The sequence below is a fragment of the Rhinatrema bivittatum genome, chromosome 17 (genome assembly GCF_901001135.1).
Source record: "Rhinatrema bivittatum chromosome 17, aRhiBiv1.1, whole genome shotgun sequence".
NCBI classification, from domain to species: domain Eukaryota; kingdom Metazoa; phylum Chordata; class Amphibia; order Gymnophiona; family Rhinatrematidae; genus Rhinatrema; species Rhinatrema bivittatum.
The window spans coordinates 17108246-17127674 of record NC_042631.1 but is presented as its reverse complement, the minus strand read 5'-3'; the positions used below and the strand labels follow the sequence as shown (position 1 = coordinate 17127674).

The following is a 19429-nucleotide window of genomic DNA, read 5'->3' as shown; positions in this document are numbered from 1 at the left end:
GAACCTCAGCCAGTAAGCCCTCCCTCTCGCGGTTTGGCAGACCTCAAGACATGCCTCCACTCACCAAGGGTATCCCTGGCAGGGACCCGAACGGCATGGCCGAAGAAAAGGATCCAGATTCCTTGGAAGATGGGAAAATCCCCCCTGGTTTAGAATCGTATTGGACCATGTTTCGGTTTTTCCATAGAGACGAATTGCAGGCCTTGGTTTCCCAAACCCTGAAGATGCTGGGAGAGCCTGGGGCAGACTCTTATGACGGAACCAATGACGAATCCCATTCTGATTTCAAGCCTCTTGCTACTTTCCAGTACTGGAAGCCATCCAGGAGTTGATTCACCTGGAATGGGATGCCCCAGAAGCAAGTTTTAAAGATGGATGAGCTTTAGAAGCTCTATACCCACTGGATCCAGCAGCGAGAGAATGTTTACTTTTCCCTAAAGTGGATGCGCTGGGAGGAGCGGCCTTAAAGGATGCACAGGATAGGCGGATGGAGTCCATCCTTAAACAGGCCTTTGAAGCAATAGCAATGACCTTACAGATTGCTTCTTGTGCTTGCTCCTCTCTCAGGAAGTGGATGACTCAGGGAGTGAATTCCAGAGCGGTTATGGAACCTGCCACCGCCTTTTTAGCTGATGTGGGCTCAGACTTAGTTATACTTTGGCCAGAGAAGTGGCCTCAGTGGTGGCAGCCAGAAGACAGTTAAGGCTGTGGAATTGGTCAGCAAACACAACCTCTATGGCAAATCTCACAAAGTCCCTTTAAAGGATCATTCCTCTTCAGAAGCAAATTGGAAAAGCTGGCCAGTAAATGGGGTGAATCTCCAGTACCCCGACTACCAGAAGATGAGAGAGCAATTACAGCGCCTCTCGCCCATGAGGAGTCAATCCAGGGGCTTCCAATGCTTTCGCCCTTACAAAAACTCGACATTTCAGAGGTCTCTGCCCTTTTGGAGTCGGCAGCCCAAGAGAGGGTCAGCCTCGGGTTCAGGTTCTCCCCGAATCCCTCAATGACGTTTTGACAACCCACCCTCGGAATGAGGAGATAAGGGGTCGACTGTCTCTCTTCTACCAATGGTGTGTCGAGATCACTTTGAACAAATGGATACTGGAGGTCATATGAGAAGGATATGCACTAGAATTTCGCAGTGCTCATCGGGAAACATACATTGTATCTCCTCGCCACTCCCAGCACAAGAAGCAGGCAGTGGAGTCTACCCTGTTAAGGCTCCTCAGAATGAAGGCTATAATCCCAGTACCTGCACCCCAAGAAAATACGGAGTGTTATTCCATCTATTTCAGCGTACCCAAGAATGAAGGTTCCTTTCGCCCCATCATGGATCTCAAGAGCATCAACAGACATCTACGAGTGATTCATTTCTGTCCATGATAATGAACATACAATCAGGAGAAATCTTAACCTCCCTGGACGTATCCAAGGCCACCTACGTATTCCAATCCGGCAAGAACATAGTTTCCTGTGCTTTGCGATACTGAGTTGCCATTATCATTTCCGGGCACTGCCCTTTGGCCTCACCACTGCTCTCAGGACATTTTCCAAGATCATGTTGTCATTGCGGCAGCATTGAGAAAGAGGGAATCCTGGTGCACTCGTACTTGGACGAGTGGCTGATCTGAGCAAAGTCTGTGGATGAAAGTCTCCAGGTGACCAAGAGGGTGACCTCCTTGCTTCAGGAACTCTGGTCTTAAACCTGGACAAAAGCAGTCTCAAACACTCCCAGTCCTTGGAATATCTGGGAATCCAGTTTGACACCAAACAGGGAAGGTCTTCCAACCGACCACGCGGATAAGGAAGTTGATGTCTCAAGTGCGTCTGTTGATGAACACGATAGCTCCACGCCATTGGGTGTATCTTGAAGTCCTCGTTTTGATTGTGGCAACCCTGGAGATAGTGCCATGGGCAACGGCACACATGAGACCACTTCAGCGCTTCCTGCTGTCACGTTGGAACCCACTATCTCAAGACTATTCGATTCGCCTCCACTTACTGATGGAAGTATGCTCTCAGCTCCAGTTGTGGCTACAGGAAGCTCATCTGGGCAAGGGTGTACCCCGTCCCCTCCGAACTGGCTGGTCCTCACAACAGATGTGAGCCTCAAGGGCTGGGGAGCTCACTGTGAGGAACTGACTGCCCAGGGGTGTTGGACCAAGGAAGAGGCCTTCTGGAACCCCAGGCAGTCAGATTGGTGTGTCTGCAATTCAGCCACATACTTCAGGGTCAAGCGGGTCCACAAAATATCGGACTACACAACAACAGTAGCCTATATCAACCACCAAGGTGGAACGAAAGCCAGCAAGTGTCACAGGAGATAGATCTCCTTGTGGAATGGGTGGAAATACACCTACAGATGATCTCAGCCTCCCACATCGCAGGAAAAGACAGTCAGTGTGGAATTTCTAAGCAGGGAGAGTCTGGATCCAGGAGAGTGGGCGTTGTTGGCCAAAGCATTTCAGCTGGTAGTAGATCGCTGGGGTTTCCTGTCCATCAACCTGCTGGCCACATCGCACAGTGCGAAGGTTCCCCGATGTTTCAGTTGCAGAAGAGATGAGTTGCCCCTGGGGATTGCTCTCATTCAGACCTGGCCGGAAGAGTAGCTGCTATACACCTTGCCTCCTTGGTCCCTCCTGGGCAGGGTCATTTGCAGAATTGAGCGCCACAGGGATTAGTCCTACTAGTAGCTCCAGATTGGCCCAGGCATCCGGATTTGCAGACATGTGGAGACTCCTGGTGTACATTGCCTGTCCATTTTTAATCAAGTTTTTTGAATAATACGTCCACAGTGGCTTTTGAAGAGAATACTGAAGGGCTGAGGTCACCTCAGGGGTGTATCTAGGTGATGTCAGCTTTGAAACCTGACTCTGTCTCCAGCTGCTGGCAGGGGAGCATATAACCCATTGGTCCTGAGTCCATCTGTCTACACTAAGGAAAACAAAATTATCAGGTAAGTAATTTCTCCATTCTTGCACTTACTTTTACCTGAGTAAGGACTGGATAAGTTCGCAAATGGCTAATTTATCCTAGTAAATAGTGTTTGAAAATGTGCTTCCCTGTGCACACAAGGCTCACTATTGCGCACCTAAGATGTGCGCACACAGCCTCTGTACACCTCTGTCATGGGCACATACACAGCCTACCATGGTATACTTTTCTTGTACTTCCTACACTTTTGCAACCCTCTACTATATACACATCTTCCTGATACACAGCTCAGCATTGTACACCTCTTAAATGCACACACAACCTCTTAATTCACAACCTACCATTGTACACTTCTCATGCACACATATTGCTGTTATTTGGAGGTATGATGAGAAAATGCAAACATAAGAAGTGCCGTTCTGGGTCAGAACAATGGCTCATCGAGCCACTGTGGCCAGACTGGGTCACTTGGAAGTATCTGGCAGTACCGAATGGGGAAGCCCATTTTTTTATTGCTTACTGACAGAGGTGAAGAATGGGGATTCCCCGGGTCTGCCTGGCTAATAATTAATGAATCTGTCCTTTGGAAACTTGTCAAAACCTTTTTAAAATCCTGTTCTGCTGTTATTCTTGACTACATCTTCAAGCAGCAAGTTCCACAGTTTAATTGTGCATTGACTGAAACAATACTTCCTTTGGTTTGTTTTAAATCTGCTTTTCCAGTTGGTGTTCCCTAGGCTAAACAGCAGTTCCACACCACTTATGCTTATATAAACTTCCATCATATCTTCTCTGTCGTCTTTATTCATAAGGGAGCTGCCCCATCTCCTTTTATCATTTGTGTTGTCATTGTGTTGCTCTTCTCTGAACCTTTTCTAGTTCTTCCATATCTTTTTTTGAGATGAAGTTATCCAGAAGTGCACACGGTATGCTAGGTGTGGTCCACCATAGGTTTATATCCTCACTTTTCCTAGCGTGTAGCCAGATGGACTCAGTACCACTGGGTCATGTGCTCCCCCGTCCAAATAATCCCTAGTATTGTTTGCTTTTTTGGTCGCTGCTGCATATTGATCTGACGTTTTCAATGTATTGTTCACACTGATTCCAAGGTCTTTTTTTTCCCTGGGTGGTGACTCCCTAATACGGAGCCCACCAGTGTGTACATTTATTTATAATTTTTTCCTATGTGGCATCACTTTTCACTTGTGCAGGTTAAATTTCATCTGGCATTTAGATGCCCAGTTTCTTCAGTCTGTGTGTGTTTTAATAACTGATCACCTCTTTTCCAGATCATAGAAAAATGAGTCTGAATATGTTGAACAGCACAGGTCCCAGTACAGATCCTTGGGGCACTCCACTACTTACCTCTCACCACTAGGAAATCTAACTACACTTTGCTTCCTGTCCTTAATCAGCTACTAGTCCACAGTGAGACACTGATGCCTATCTCATAACTTTTTAAATTTCCCATGAGGGACTTTATCAAATGCTTTCTGAAAATCTAAATACACTCTGGGGGCAATTTTCAAAACGATGCAGGTACTCGCAAAGTCCACAGTTATTTTAATCCGCAGACTTTGCATCAGTTCTCAAAGGGAATGTGCATGAATGGCCTGGAGGAAAAGTCTCCGCATACATTTGCACCTGCTTTTTCTGCAAATGCATTTTCCCTTCCAAACAATGTGCATAGTTTGGAAAATGCAAAGCTACGTGCCTTTTAGCATTCACCCCCCTCCCTCGAAGATCGCTGCCACTTAATGTGGATAAACGTGCATGTATTGTGGTACATTGCATGTACTTTTTCAGATCTCTGATTTACATGGGTAAATAGCTTTTAAAAATTGCCCTGCCTGTCAGCCAGCTCACCCTTACCTGCATGTTTTATGTAGACCATCAAAAAATTGTACTAAATTGGTAAGACATGATTGCTCTCTGCTGAATCCATTTTGGCTCTTTCTCATTATGTCGTGTTTATCCATATGCTCAGTAATAATGTTCGTAACAATAGCGTCTACCATTTTACCTGGTATCCATGTCAGGCTTGCTGGTGTTTTTAATTTCCTGGATCTCCAGAAGTCTGGAGTGAATACCATCAGGTGCTGGTGATTTGCTACTTTTTATGTTATTAGTCTGCTCTAATGCTTCTTCCAGCTTCACAGCAATGATTTGCTTAGGTTCCTCTGAATCACCTATGAAGGATGGTGCCGATGTAGATCTTGTCCCAGCATCCTCTGCCATGAAGATCAAAACAAAGAATTTATATAGTTTTCCTGCTATGGCTTTATTTTCTCTGAGCGCCCCTTTGCCCCTAGTCATCTAATGATCCAGCTGACTCCCTCACAGGCTTCTTATTTTATTTTCAGTGTTTGCCTCTTTGGCAGTTCTCTCCTGGGCCACCTTATTAGTATTGAACATCCCATCTGCCAGTGCTTATGTTCATTCCCATGCCTTTTTTGGCTTTAATAGCATTTCGCAGTACCATTTAGCCATGTTGGAAGAGATTTTGTCGTCTTTTAACCTTTAACTTGTGGTATATATTTTATTTGATAGTATTTTTAAACAATCTCCATGCTTCATGCAGACTTATAACCCTTCTAGCTACTTTTCTCATAGTCTCCCCTTTTAAAGTAAAATGCTCCGCAGTAGTTTTATTTCTTTTTCCCTCTAATGCTCATGTCAGATTTGATTGTATTATGATCACTGTTACCAAGTAGCTCCATCGCCATTGCCCCTAGCATCAGGTCCTTGTGGATTTTTCTTCTGAAGTGACTTGAAAGTATCCCCAGTTTGGGATGGTCCTGAAATCCCCAGCCCCCAAAAACTGTCTGCTCAGCTGTCCCGTCTCTCTACCTTGTGACAGGAATAAAGCAGTGTCTGTCTCTTTCTCAGAGGAGTCCATGCGCCTGTCTGCCCAGGAGTCTGCACCTCACACAGGTGACTGGGAAACCGTGAGCTCTCCGCTTCAGGTGGCTGATAGTTTCTGTTCTGTGCTTGCCTGACTCCTTTCGAACCTTCCTGCCGCAGGTTCACGTTAATCACATTCCCAGCTTGAACGTGCGAGAGTCTTGATTCTAGCTGAGAGCTCGGACCCTGCTGTTTTGGAAAACAGAGTGCTCAAGCATGTGTTTGACACAATGTGGCTACGCTGTTGCTGTACCAAGAAACCTCAAACTACTCTGCGGCTTCCATCTGTTTCTCTTCGACCCTCTCCTGCCTTCTTTTCTTGTCTTTTTCTAGCCCTGCTTGGTTTTTATATCGTGTGTGTGTGTGTGTGAGGTGGATAGAATGTTAATTGGTATCCTTTGCTATTAACCTACTATTCCTTATTTTAACATGGCTGCAGTGCTTCTCTGTGCTATGGCTGGGTTTGGTGAACATGCTACAGCGGCATGATCTGCACTGAAGCGACTAAGTGCCGGAGGGCCAGCGGGCCTGGCAGGAGTAGCACTGGAGGCCCTGGCTGCCTCGCATCACCCCGATGCGGGAAGCGTTTAGGCTGTGGGTGGGGTAGCCCTGGCTGCTTAGCGTAGCCCGGATGTGGGGAATTTCAGAGCTCCAGGCTGTCTGGCTGGCACTGCCCTGATGCAAGCGGCGTCAGGGGCCCTGGCGTTGTCGTGAGGGGGCGTTCTCGTCAGAAGGCCTGGCATTGAGGCTTCAGTGGCCTGGCACTGTCCTAAGAGGAGCGCCTTCTGAATGCTGTCACCTGTTCTTTCCTGGTTTCATCTTTCTCAGTCTAATGCTTCTTTCTCCCTGTTACAGACCCGAAACCTTCCATTATTGGGAAGAGGAGGCTGACTGCTGCCAAGAAAGGGGTACATTCCGTAGGACCCGTTTGTTTTGGGGGATGGGGGTGCAAAGAGGGTTTCGGAGCTTCTCTGAGACAGGGGACGAGGAGACCCTGCAGCTAATGCGTGGGCTTCTCTTTCAGCCGGGAGTTCAGGTTCGGACGCTTGAGTATGAGAGAGTGGGGAGTTCCTGGGAAGGAGGTCAAGTTTTAGGCTGCAGCGAGCCGAAGGCAGATCAGCCGAGTTCTGTCGGGGAGCCATTGGTAGGCTGATCCCTGTTTTTTGGTTTTTTTTTTTTCTTCTCTCACTAGTTGGGTTCAAAGAGGGGGCTTGGAGCTCAGAAGGTGAGCAGCCAGAGGTTCAGCGAGATTGAGCATCGGGCCCAAGCCGCTGAAAAACTGCGAGAACAGCAGGCAGCCAGGAGTGAATCGGACGAGTCGCTGTGAGTGCTGGAAGGTTGCCTTCCCTCCTGTCTCTGTGCGGGCCGCTCTGTCTTGTTTGGGCTGAGCTGCGGCGTAGAGGCCTGGAGGCTCAGTGTCATGCAGCCTCTGGGAGGAGGGGGTCGCTGTCATCGCACAGATTGATAGTCCACGATTGCTGCATAGGCTGTCACTGGGATGCCTGGACTGGCTGAGTTGGGAAGGGGAGATAAAAAATCCCTGGGGTGTTGTAGTAAGGGCTCCCGGTGCCTGGCCTCAGCTCTGCTTCCAGGTAGGCTGGAAGCCTAAAGATACATAAATGAGGGAGAGTGATGAAGAGAGGCAGGAGAGGAGGAGGTAGTGTGAGAGGCTGAAGGGACCAAGGGATAGAAGGGAGGGAGTTAGGAAAGAGACTAGCGATGGATGAATGGATAGCGGAAGCAGTGCAAGGTAAGGGAGAGAGGGCCGCTATGAATAGAGGATGGGAGACGAGCAGGACCTTGTCATGCAAACCCCAAACACCCACTGACCAGACCCACCTGCACGTGTGCCCCTACACTGGGTTCCTGCTTTCCTCTGGGCAGATTCCCCGCCTGTAAGCCATCTCCTGCTGGCTTCCAGGGACACAGATCCCACACAAACCAGGAGGGTCACAAGTCCTAGAAATACCCAAGATGAGTTTTACTAACACAAAGCAGGAAGAATGAATGGAAAAAGATTTAAAAGTAAAGCAACAGGTATTAAACATTTTCCGCACTACTTATCCTAGTGCCTGGGGAGGTCAGGAGAAGTCCAGTCCTATTCTCTGTCTGAAGGGCCAGTCGGCACAGATTTACTAGCATTAGCTCTCTGACCAATGGCCTTTTGACTAGCAGTAGTGACTAACGGCACTGCAGGATGTTTCAGTAAGTAAACCACAGTGCATGCAAAATTCCTGTTTTGCCACACGTGTTCCTGATTTTAGCTTTCTCTTTAGAGTGTCAGCTATGAGGCTGGCCTATCAGGAGCTGCAGATTGATCGCAAAAAGGACGAGAAGAGGCTGCAAACCCTCGATGGGCAGAAGCTGCAGCAAGCGGAGAGGCTGGGCATGGGTTTGGCAGCCCGGAGGTGCGACGTTCTAGATCAGGGCCTCTGGAAAGAAGGGTGCATGAGAGAATTTAGGGCATAGCCGCTGAAGAGGGAGGGGAGGTGCAAAAGCAGCTGTACTGTTTGATGGGACATAGCAGACTGCTCACTAAGCGATGCCTTTAAGATGTCTGAACCTCTTCTACCGCGCTCTAACCCCCTGCCTCTTTGTCTCACGCTGTCTCTTGTAGCTCAGTATCACACTCTGTGCTTTCAGAGATGCACGTTATTGAACAAGAAACTCCGGTCGCCGTAAAGTCATCTCGCACTCATCTCGACCTCTTTGAAGACTCGAGCTTCACATCTGGGCCACCTAAGTAACACAGTCTTGAGAGATTTTCTTTTCTGGTGCCATAAATTTACACTGCTGCATAGGGTATCCCACAGGTATCCCACAAATAGGAAACCCAAACTGCTGGCCTTTGGGTCTGGCACAACAGCAGTGCTAGGTGCTGGCAGAGGATGGGGGACCCTCCAGAGGCAGCGCCCTCGGCTCCTGGAGCAGGGGTGACATAATGTAGTGAAGGTTGGTGGAGAGAGACTTCAGTCTGCCCTGTCTGTGTTCCTCTTCTCTGGTTCTCTACCACTTTGGGTAGAGGAGCAGAGAAGTTCCCGTGGTTAAACCAACACCAGCTCTCCCCATGTCTTTTATTCAACCTCTCAACCATGTTTCTACCACTGGTCGGTTCTTTCAGGTATTATCTTCCTCTTTGATTCTCACAAGACCAGTACTTAATCCAGCATCCATTTCCCATACTCTGACATACAACCAAGTTTCATAACCATCCACGCATAAATTTGTGACTGGCGTCCAAAAACAGCTCGACTTTGCCGTGCTCCTTGATGTTTGGGTTTAATCATGGCCACTCTGTGTGGGCTGTAACTGCTGCCTCGTGCAGGTTACCCCAGTGCTGTTATCGTTCTGATCCAGCCTGATGCAGTTGCCCTCTGAAGTTTCAGATGATTGAGCATTTGGAAATAAAGATCAAAGAAGTTGTAGATGATCCCTTTTTATTGTACAAACTCATATCTGTGACTAGCTTCTGAGAGCGCTACCTTCCTGCAGCCGATCAAGGAATAACCCTGCAGCATGACATTTAGAAGAGAGATGCATAGACCATGGGGCTGAGCCAGTGCCCTGCTGAACTGTGCTTACGAAAGGAATAAAATCTGTCCCGAACCTATACCACTGAATGGGGGTGGCTGGCCTGCTGCACTGTACCTGGGGTGGGGGAAAAGCACGTAGTTAAGCCCACTATGTGTGATATAACACTGCCTTCCCTCTGCAGGTACAAGGATAACCCTTTCACACTGGGAGATAGCTATGGCTCTCGGTGGGATGCAGGCAGCTCCTCGTGGGAGACTGTAGAGAAAGGGGAGCAGGAGGAGACGGAGGTCACAATCTCTAATGTTCAGCCAGTCAGAGACAGGTAATGTCTGTATTCATGCAGTGGCAAATGTGGGAGGCAGAGAGATACAGGACTGGAAAGATGGCCAAGAAGTCAAGGCCATCCCTTCCACTGTATTTGAACCATCCCAAATAGATGTTATTTAATCTGTTCTTCCTTGTCATCCCACCACACCAGTCCAGACGCTTGGGTTTTGTACAGGGTGCCATGCCACCTGCAGTCTTCTCCAGCAGATGGTAGAGGTGCAAGACTGTTCTCCTGGGGCTTTTGGGCCTAGTGGTTGGCCTGCCAGTCAAGTAGGGCCGAGCAGGGTCAGTGTCGCCTAACTGTTCTGGTCAGGGTATGGGGAGCAGATAAAGACAGTTTTCAAAGCTGACATCACCCTGAATCCACCCTTGCAGTGACCTCAACCCCCGTCAGTATTTCTCAGTCTCCAACAGATGCAGACTTTCTTTCCCTATGGGGATTGCTGTAGCTTTTGGAAGAAGAAATTCTACTTTTAAAATTGGAGAAATAATTGAGCCCCGTTTCCTGCAGTGATACCTAAAGGTCCCTCCCCCAGCTGAGAATTCCTCAGGTGATTTCCGAGATCCCTCAGAGGTGTGCCTTGGTCATGTTGGAATCCGATGTCTCAAGGCTATTTGGTTCATCTTCAATTACCGAAGGAAGTATGCTCTCTGCTCCAGAGGTGACTGCAGAAATATGGGAAAGGGTGTAACCGTGCCCCCTGCCGAACTGGCTGGTCCTCACAACAGACGGGAGCTTCCGGGGCTGGGGAGCTTACTGTCAGGAACTGACGGCCCGGGGGCATTGGGCCAAGGAAAGAGGCCCTCTGGAACATAAACCGCCTGGAAGCCCGGGCAATCAGATTGGCGTGTCTACAGGTCAGCCACATACTCCAGGGTCAGGTGGTCCTCGTGATGTCGGACAATGCAACAACGGTAGCCTACATTAACCGCTAGGGGGGGAACCAAGAGCCAGCAAGTGTCACAGGAGATAGATCTCCTTATGGAATGGGCAGAAACACATCTACAGATGATCTCGGCCTCCCACATTGCAGGAAAAGAGGAAAAGACAATGTCAGAGCAGACTTTCAAAGCAGGGAGAGTCTGGATGCAGGAGCGTGGGCGTTGTTGGCCAAAACCTTTCAGCTGGTGGTAGATCGCTGGGGCCTCCCGTCCATCGACTTGCTGGCCGCATCTCACAATGCGAAGGTTCCCTGATTCTTCAGTCGCAGAAGAGATCAGCGGTCCCTGGAGAGAGACGCTCTTGTTCAGACCTGGTGGGAAGAGAACTTGCTATACAACTTCCCTGGGCAGGGTCATTCGCAGAATCGAGCGCCACAGGGAGGGGTTAGTTCTCTTAGTAGCTCCACATTGGCCCAGGCATCTGTGGTATGCGGACAGACGGAGACTCCTGGTGGAGACCCTGTGCCTCCTACCACACAGGGACCTGCTTCAGCAGGGACCAGTCCTTCACGAGGATCCAACTCGATTCTGTCTTACGGTTTGGCCCTTGAGAGCACTCGCCTGATGAAGCGTGACTATTCGGTGGCTGTAATTGCCACCTTACTCCGCGAATGGAAGTTCTCTATGTCCTTATCATGTGTGTGGGTCTGGAGAGTATTCGAGGCCTGCTATGAGGAACACGGTTTCCCCTCAAAGTCAACATACCACTAATTCTGGAATTTTTACAGGATGGCTTGAATAAAGGGCTGACCCTTAACTCCTTGAAGGTCCAGGCAGCTGCTCTCCGGTTTCAGGGGCGAGGTGAACGGAACCCACCTGTCGGCTCATCCGGACATGGCCCGTTTTCTGAAATGGGTGGAGCAACTCTGGCTACTCCTACGGTGGCTGCTTCCTTGGTGGAATCTTAATCTAGTATTGGAGTTTTTGGCAGGACCCTCCTTTCAGCCGCTTCGCAGTTTCTTCTTGTGTTTATTAACCATGAATATGGTATTCCTTGTGGCTATATGATGGGCACATCACATCTCTGAACTAAAGGCATTGTCGTATCGGGAACCGTTCCTCCAGGAGCATTACAACTTAGTATCATTCCATCCTTCTTGCCCAAAGTAGTCTTGGAGTTTCATTTGAATCAGTCCATTTCGTCACCATCCCTAGATAGGCACAAGGACGTGGAAGAATACAGTCTCCTTCATCATTTAAACATCAGTAGGCTTTTGGTACGCTTTCTGGACGTTTCAGAACTGGTGCGCAAGACGGACCGCTTGTTTGTTCTTCACGGTGGAAGGAGACAGGGCAAACCAGCTTTGTGAGATGCCGTAGCTCGCTGGATCAAGGAGGTGGAAAGCCATTATCTTTTCAGGTTAAAACCCATTCCATTAGGGCTCAGGCAGTATCCTGGGACGAAGCTAAACTGCTGTCGCCTGTCGACATCTGCCGAGCTGTGAGGGTGGTCCTCCTTACACACCTTCCCCAGATTCTGTCGCCTGGACGTTCAGGCCCAAGAGGACGCAGCCTTTGCAAGGGCGGGTGCTAACAGGCTACGGCCAGCTTCCTGCCCTGATCGGCGTAGCTTTTGTACATCCCATTAGTCCTGAGTCCATCTGGCTACGTGCTAGGAAATGGAGAAATTACTTACCTGATAATTTTGTTTTCCTTAGTGTGGACAGGTGGACTCGGCGTCCTGCCCAGGGCTGCCCAAGAATGTTGCCAAGGAATCGTCCATGAAGTGAATATCGATTCCAAGTAGTTATGGGTAAGCCGTCGCCCAAGCCCTAGATCATCAGGGCATTTATAATCTTGCTGGGATTCAGCATTTGGTTGAGTACACTTATGGTTATCCGTTTTTAGTCAAGTTGATTTTAATCAAGCTTTTTCAATAGTATGTCCGCATGGCTTTTGAAGAGAGTACTGAAGGGCTGAGGTCACTGCAGGGGTGTATCTAGGATGACAGCTTTGATCCTGACTCTGTCTCCATCTGCTGGCAAGGGAGCATATAACCCATTGATCCTGAGTCCATCTGTCTACACTAAGGAAAATGAAATTATTAGATAAGTAATTTCTCCGTTTCTCCTCACTGCCTCCTTCCCAGGCCCACAAACAGAAGGAAGCTAGAGAGCAGCTCATCCGTCGCAGAATCGAATGAAGCTCGGCAGAAGTTTGCCAGTGCTAAAGCTATCTCATCAGACATGTTCTTTGGGAGGGAGGCAGATGCAGAGGTGAGTGTGCGTTGTGTAACGGTCTTTTCGTCCTCTTCACGCTGACCCCTCTATGCCCCCTTTAGCACCGCTGATCACTTTCTGGGTTGTGTTTACCCTGTGACTGCTTGAGTACCCGCTGTTTTACAGCCGGCCTGGTACACTGCCGCGTGGAAGATCTGGCCTTGATTGCCAGCTTGGGTCTTCCATTCTCATCCCATAGCGGGAGAGAGTGCCAGTGCCCATGCAGTAGGGATCAGATCTGGGGCCTGTGATTGCAGGGCAGCTGGCCATGACGGTCATTGACATAATTGGCCTTGGTACGCAGGGAGGGGGGAAAAGCCCCAGGTATCTGCGAGCGGAGGCTCCTGGTGCTGGATTCCCAGCCTTGGTTCTGATTGAGATGGAAACTCCAAGAAGCAGGAGGAGGTTGTCAGTCATTTCCCCCCCCACTGATTACCAATAAACATTTATTCCCTGTTTCATAATAGACTTACAGACTAAAGTGTCATGAAACGAAAAGCAGCCTTCATGGAAACGTCCTCCGTAGCACCCGTTTGGATGGTGAATTCCCAGTGCAACCATCTGTTTCCTTGCTGCTGGGTTCCCTCCTCTTTCGTTGCAAATCCATTGTAGTCACAGCCCCTGGTTTGCTCCATTAAGGGCTGCAGAATTTGGTGTCTTGCATGGAATCATGGGAAAAGCAGTAAGCCAAAGAGCTGGCCAGGAGAGGAAGGAGCCGGGCTTGGGGGCCCACGAGGGCCGCACATGGATCCTTGCTCTACCTTCTATCCTGCCCCCACTTCCCTCATCCCCTGCCAGTCTCCCTCTCACCGGCAGCACTTCAGGCCTCCCCAGCCCAGACTCAAGCCCGGGCTATCTGAGGCCCCTCCCTGTAATAAAAATAAAAAATGACATAATATATTAGCAAATGCCCATGCATCAGTTTACAGCACGACTGGCTCAGGAGGCGGCAGCTATGAAAGGGAGGGGGAGGGGAGGATTGGGTGGAGTAAGGAAGACGATTGGGAGACAGGAAAGAGAATGGAGGAGAGAAAGTAAGGGAGGAGGCGAGAATTGAGGAATGGAAGACCAGGGTGTGGAGAAAAAGGGAGTCGAGGCGGTGGGAAGAGATGCCCAGGGCGGGAGAGAGATTGGGTGGTATGGGCTGCACGGGGGTCTGCAACTGGGAGACCCAGGGGTGAGAGCCTGGAAGGAGGGAAAAACAGTAGAACCAGGGGGAAGAAGAGAGAATGGAGGTGTGGAGAGGGAGAGAGAAGGGGAGAAGTCAAAAAGGAGACAATATCCAGGCATAAAGGTTGGAAACTATTTCTATAACGTGCCCTATACATTTTATGCAGTTTTATGCCAGATACACTGCAGAATTTCAAAAACTTTGCCAGAAAATGTTCCAAATCCTAGCACAGGAAACCCAAGGCCCTGCTTATAGTCACTTACCGCAGAGGTTTACCGGCCTTGGTAAATAATTGGATGTTCCTGTTTCCCAAGTGTAAGTCCCTGAACTTGTCTAATTAGGGTGTTCTTGATTGGTAGCAACTTGTCCTCAAGGCCCTGCCTTTCCTTCATTACCTCTGAACCTCTCCCCGGGTCCTGTTCTCTCTCTCAGCAATGCCCGGCCCTAGATTCAGCATGTGTGGCTGTGCTGTGGAGACGCTCCCACAAACCTCCTAATCTCTCTTGCAGTATGAAGCCAGGTCACTCCTTCAGCAGTTATCGGGCAGTAACGCCATCAGCTCTGCCGATCTGTTTGGAGACATGGATCCAGCACACTCGGGTTGGTATACTGGAGGGCACTGGGGCCTGTGCGAGGGGGAAACGGCTGGGTATGCACAGGGGGCTGTATGCAGGAGGGGGGAGACAGAGCGGGCACAAAGCTGTTTGTTGCATTGGGAGATAACTGGGCATGCAGAAGGTTGTGCGCTGGTAGAGCAAGATGATGGCATTCCAGTTTGATGCCCTTACCTTTGTCTCTTCCAGCTGGAGTGTCCCTTGGGAATGTGCTGCCTACTCCAGATATTGCTCAGTTCAAGCAGGGGGTGAAATCTGTAGCTGGTAAAATGGCTGTTCTCGCCAACGGAGTCATGAACTCTCTTCAGGTGAGCAGATTGGGAGAAGTAACTGCTGTGAAGGATGGGCCTGCATCCTAGGGCGAGTGCAGAGATCCTGACCCCAGGCTGCAGCCCTCTTGAGATTACACTGAATGGTCAGAGCAATAGCCATCCACAATCCTGAATGATTCTCTACTTTATTCGTCTCTGCTGCCTTTCTTTCCGCAGGATCGATATGGGTCTTACTGAGAAGCTTCTCGATGTGGAATTGAGCACGTGAGGAGAGGTGCGGGAGCCCTAAGATGCTTGTCACCCGTTTGCAGTGTTATCAGATGCTGGAGGACTGATTGTTTTTGACAATTTTGTGGGTGAGACTGGTGCAGGATGTGTGCAGTCCTGTTGATTACCTGGTCTTCCTGTGGCTTGGCTGTCTTTGCATTTCTCAGCCTTGCTGAGGGACTGGATGCTTTTTTCCTTATGTGGTGTTCTTTGCTCACCTCCTGCTACTGAAGATACCCAATGGATGCTGTATGCTTAGGGATTTTATTTCTCCCTAATTTGTGACATTAATACTGGTTTTAAGTATTAGAAATGTGGATGGGACAGGGGAATAGTGAGCGCCCCAAAAGGCGTATGTAGAAAGGACTCCAGGCTTGTGAGGTTTAACACGCACTCTCCTGATATAAATCCCCCCTCTTGTTCTCGTCCTCAGCATGCTGTATATTCTCTCCGCCACATTTGTTCCCAAACCTGTCCTGCATGCAAATATATTTCATGCATATTCATTGGTTTAAGACTGAAAATCCAGCCAGCTTGGGGGATAAGTTTGTGAACTGTCACTTCTACTGTGTTCTCTCATGAGACTGCTGTGTTTCTCTATTGCACTATTTTCCTCCTCTTGAGACTTCTTCATACTCTTCTGGGCTTTCACAAGTCTGCTGCTTGATTTCTCCTGCTCTCTCTCTCCAAAAATACTGTTTCTTGCACCCGCCCCCCCCCCCAAGATCACTGCATATTCTTCTTCTGCAATCTCTCCTGACTGCTATTTTCTTCCTGCACTCTACAGCGACTGCTGCATAATAGAAAAATTGGTTCTTACCTGCTAATTTTCATTCCTGTAGTACCACAGATCAGTCCAGATTCGTAGGTTTTGCCTCCCTGCCATCAGGAGACAGAGAACGTTTTTCTGACACTATCCATAACCCAGTGTGCAACCTGTAGTCCCTTAGTATTGACCTGTACCCAAGCCAAGATGATGAGCACTCTAGCCAACTTCAACAACCAAAACTCCCCCGCATGAACAAGAGGATGGTGACAAAATCCACTGTAAAAGTCGATCCAAAATTTAAAGGCAAGAAATAGAGTAGAATTTAACCCCCTGGCAACTCTGCTTTACGCACAAACCATCAGAACGAGCGGCTGACTCTCCAACCCTAAACAGGCAACTTCCTGGACTAATCTGTGATACTACAGGAATGAAAATTAGCAAGTTGGAACCAATTTTCCTTTCCAGTACGTACCCAGATCAGTCCAGACTCCTGGGATGTACTTAAGCACCTCTAGCCTGTGTGGGATTCCTGCTTGCAGAACATTCTCACCAAAATCCATGGAGGTTGGAGCCTCTACATCCAAACAATAGCGTCTGGCGAAAGTGTGCAGCGCCTTCCAAGTTGTCACCCTGCAAATCTCCAGTGGAGAAACTTGCTGAGCCTTGGCCAAAGAGAAGATGCCTGAGCCCACGTCGAATATACTCTCAATCCTTCAGGCACTACTCGACCCTTGCAGATAGATGTGGACCCAATCGCTTCTTTAAGCCAACAAGCGATTGAAGCTTTTGACACTTGACAACCCTTCTTTGGACCGCTCCCCAGAACAAAAAGGTGATCTGACTTCCAGAACTCATTAGTAACGTTCAGATACCTCCATAGGGCTCGCCTTACTTCCAGAAGCCTAAACTCCCTTGCATGAGGTGTGGAAGAGTCCAAATCTGGAAAGGCCAGAAGTTCCACTGACTGGTTGATATGGAACGCTGAAACCACCTTAGGTAAAAAGAAAAAAGAAGGCACTACACAAAGAGACTACTGACTCCAAAATCTGCAAAAATGGATCCCAACATGATTGCCTGGAGATTTGAAATCCTTCCAGCCGAACAGATAGGAAAACCACCTTAAGAGTCAAATCTCTTAGGGTTGCTCTTCTCAGAAGTTCGGTTGGAGTCTCACACAAACCTTTAAGCACCAGATTCAGATTCCAAGACTGGCAGGTCTTCTGTACTGGAGGCTGCAAATTCTTTGCCGCCCCTGGAGAAAGCATACGACATTTGGATGACCCAACAGAGAAGAACCCTGTACCTTTCCAAGGAGACTGCCCAGGGCTGCTACTTGCACCCTAAGAGAGTTTAAAGCCATACCTTTGACCAAACCCTCCTGAAGAAAAGTTAAAATATGTGGCATAGAAACCTGAAGAGACTGTATCCTGTTGGCAACACACCAGGAATCAAACACCTTCCAAACTCGGACACACGCCAAAGTCGTGGAAGTTCGTCTGGCCTGTTCAAGGTAGTAATAACTGCTTCAGGATATCCTCTCTTCCTTACCCATCTCCTCTCAAAAACCTTACATCAAACAAGGTTACAGGAACTGGGATCAAAAAATGACATATGTATGGTATGGGCTTCCTGTTATAGATCAGCCTTACATTAAACAAGTATAAAGGACCTGCGGTCAGGTCTAAACATATAAATACTCTGATATTAAGATACTTGAATTAAAAAAAAAAAAAATTCACCTGGTCTAGGGTGGGCTCTACTTAGTTATTTAGGCAAACATGTGAAATTGACGTAAGAGATATTTTGGTTCCAGGTCACATGATGGACTTCTGAAGGGTTGGCTTGACGTGCTTTTGGGAGCTGTTGAAACATGCGCTGAACAGAAAACTCACAAGGGTTTCAGACATGTAATCTGTGGGCCTGTTTTGAAAAAAAATTCCCCTGAGCCAATATTTTCTTACAATCCACCCCTGCAGCCTGGGTTATGTATAGCATTAGTAAAACTTTGTCTCCATCTGCTGGCAGGGGTGCAAAATGTAGATGTCTGGACTGACCTGGGTATGTACTAGAATCACTTATACTCCTCCTGTCCTCTCCTCTGAGCCCCATCTGATTTATCTCATAAGAACATAAGAAATTGCCATGCTGGGTCAGACCAAGGGTCCATCAAGCCCAGCATCCTGTTTCCAACAGAGGCCAAACCAGGCCACAAGAACCTGGCAATTACCCAAACATTAAGAAGATCCCATGCTACTGATGCAATTAATAGCAGTGGCTATTCCCTAAGTAAAATTGATTAATAGCCATTAATGGACTTCTTCTTGGCAGATGGCTTGTTCCAAGTCTGTTTTCTGCTGGAACTGTCTGTAGTGTGGGATAGTACAAATCCTATCATGCTGTCTCTTTCTTTATATCTGGAAGAGAGTCTTAGCTGTTTATTTCTAGGTCCATCACCTACTGATGGTCTGTGCTTAATATTAGAGTGTACTCTGTTACAAAAATAACTCTACAAATCAAGAATGACTTGAAAGAGAGCATTTTTAAAGATTTGACAGTATTTTATTTATTTTGGATGCTGTACAGTTGTGTTTGGAAGGGGACAGTAAGAGGACATTTTGAATATAGAGCTGTACTGGTCACCATCTCTCTAGCAATGAGAGCCTGGAACAAGTTCATCCTCTCACTATGTTCTCTTACCTTAGACTCAAACTAAAGCAGTAATCTGGTGGCAGGGTAAGAAAAGCAATTCTGCAGACATTTCCTAAGTTTGTGAAAGCATGGCTCACAGTGACTCTGTTCCCCTCTGGCGTATGGATAGGGCTCCAGCCTCATCTGCTCCTGGTTCTCTCGCTTTGTGCCCGTGAGAGGACAGTGCCATGGGGGTGCGGAATGCCTTGTGATCTTGATTCCATAGGAGTTTGAAAAATTGTCTCTTTTTCTTCTGTACAATTTAAGAAAGATAATGTGTTAATAAAAAAATAAAAGTTGAACAGCTGGTTTGTTTTAGTGACAGAGTGGGATACTTGATGTCTCTTTCCAAGAGGAAAGGTAGGGCCCCTGCCAAGCCTATCTGCTCTTGTTCATCAGGGATGGGGAAGGTGCACATGTGTATAAGTAGGCAGCAGTATACAACATCTGGCTGCTCGATTCTTTGGTTGCCACTGGTCACCTGCAGGTGACTCCATTAACAGTACTGGAGCTGTTGCAGTTTACCTATGAGGTCAGTGTGTAGTTGCAGCCTCAGGTTTACCAAGAACAGACCCCCCCCCCCCCCCCCCCCCTATACAGCCACATGCATTTCTATATAGTTATGCATTTTCTGCCACTGCTGAGGTGGTACATTTCGGACAGTAGCAGGACCAAACTCAGAATACTGGCCGTCTGGTGTCGGGCTGGGACTATATGGCCATGATGTCAGCTTTTGGTTCATCTCTATCTATCTGCTGGCAGAGGTGCATAACCCACCCTAAGGG

The 19429-nt window shown here is 48.3% G+C and overlaps 1 protein-coding gene across 2 annotated transcripts in view; it reads left to right on the top strand.

Moving 5' to 3' along the window:
* ARFGAP2 (ADP ribosylation factor GTPase activating protein 2) overlaps positions 1-18953 on the top strand; it is a 34896-nt gene extending 15943 nt beyond the window's left edge. The window contains exons 8-17 of one of the 2 annotated variants that reach the window (XM_029582802.1): positions 5827-5871; positions 6697-6749; positions 7034-7164; positions 8118-8249; positions 8459-8584; positions 9557-9697; positions 12734-12860; positions 14544-14634; positions 14838-14956; positions 15137-18953. In XM_029582802.1, coding sequence (XP_029438662.1) covers positions 5827-5871; positions 6697-6749; positions 7034-7164; positions 8118-8249; positions 8459-8584; positions 9557-9697; positions 12734-12860; positions 14544-14634; positions 14838-14956; positions 15137-15157 — 986 coding nt within the window. In that variant the 3' untranslated portion in view covers positions 15158-18953. The remainder of the gene's footprint in view (positions 1-5826; positions 5872-6696; positions 6750-7033; positions 7165-8117; positions 8250-8458; positions 8585-9556; positions 9698-12733; positions 12861-14543; positions 14635-14837; positions 14957-15136) is intronic. The other variant, XM_029582803.1, reaches the window with a different exon arrangement.
* Positions 18954-19429: the final 476 nt, after the last annotated feature.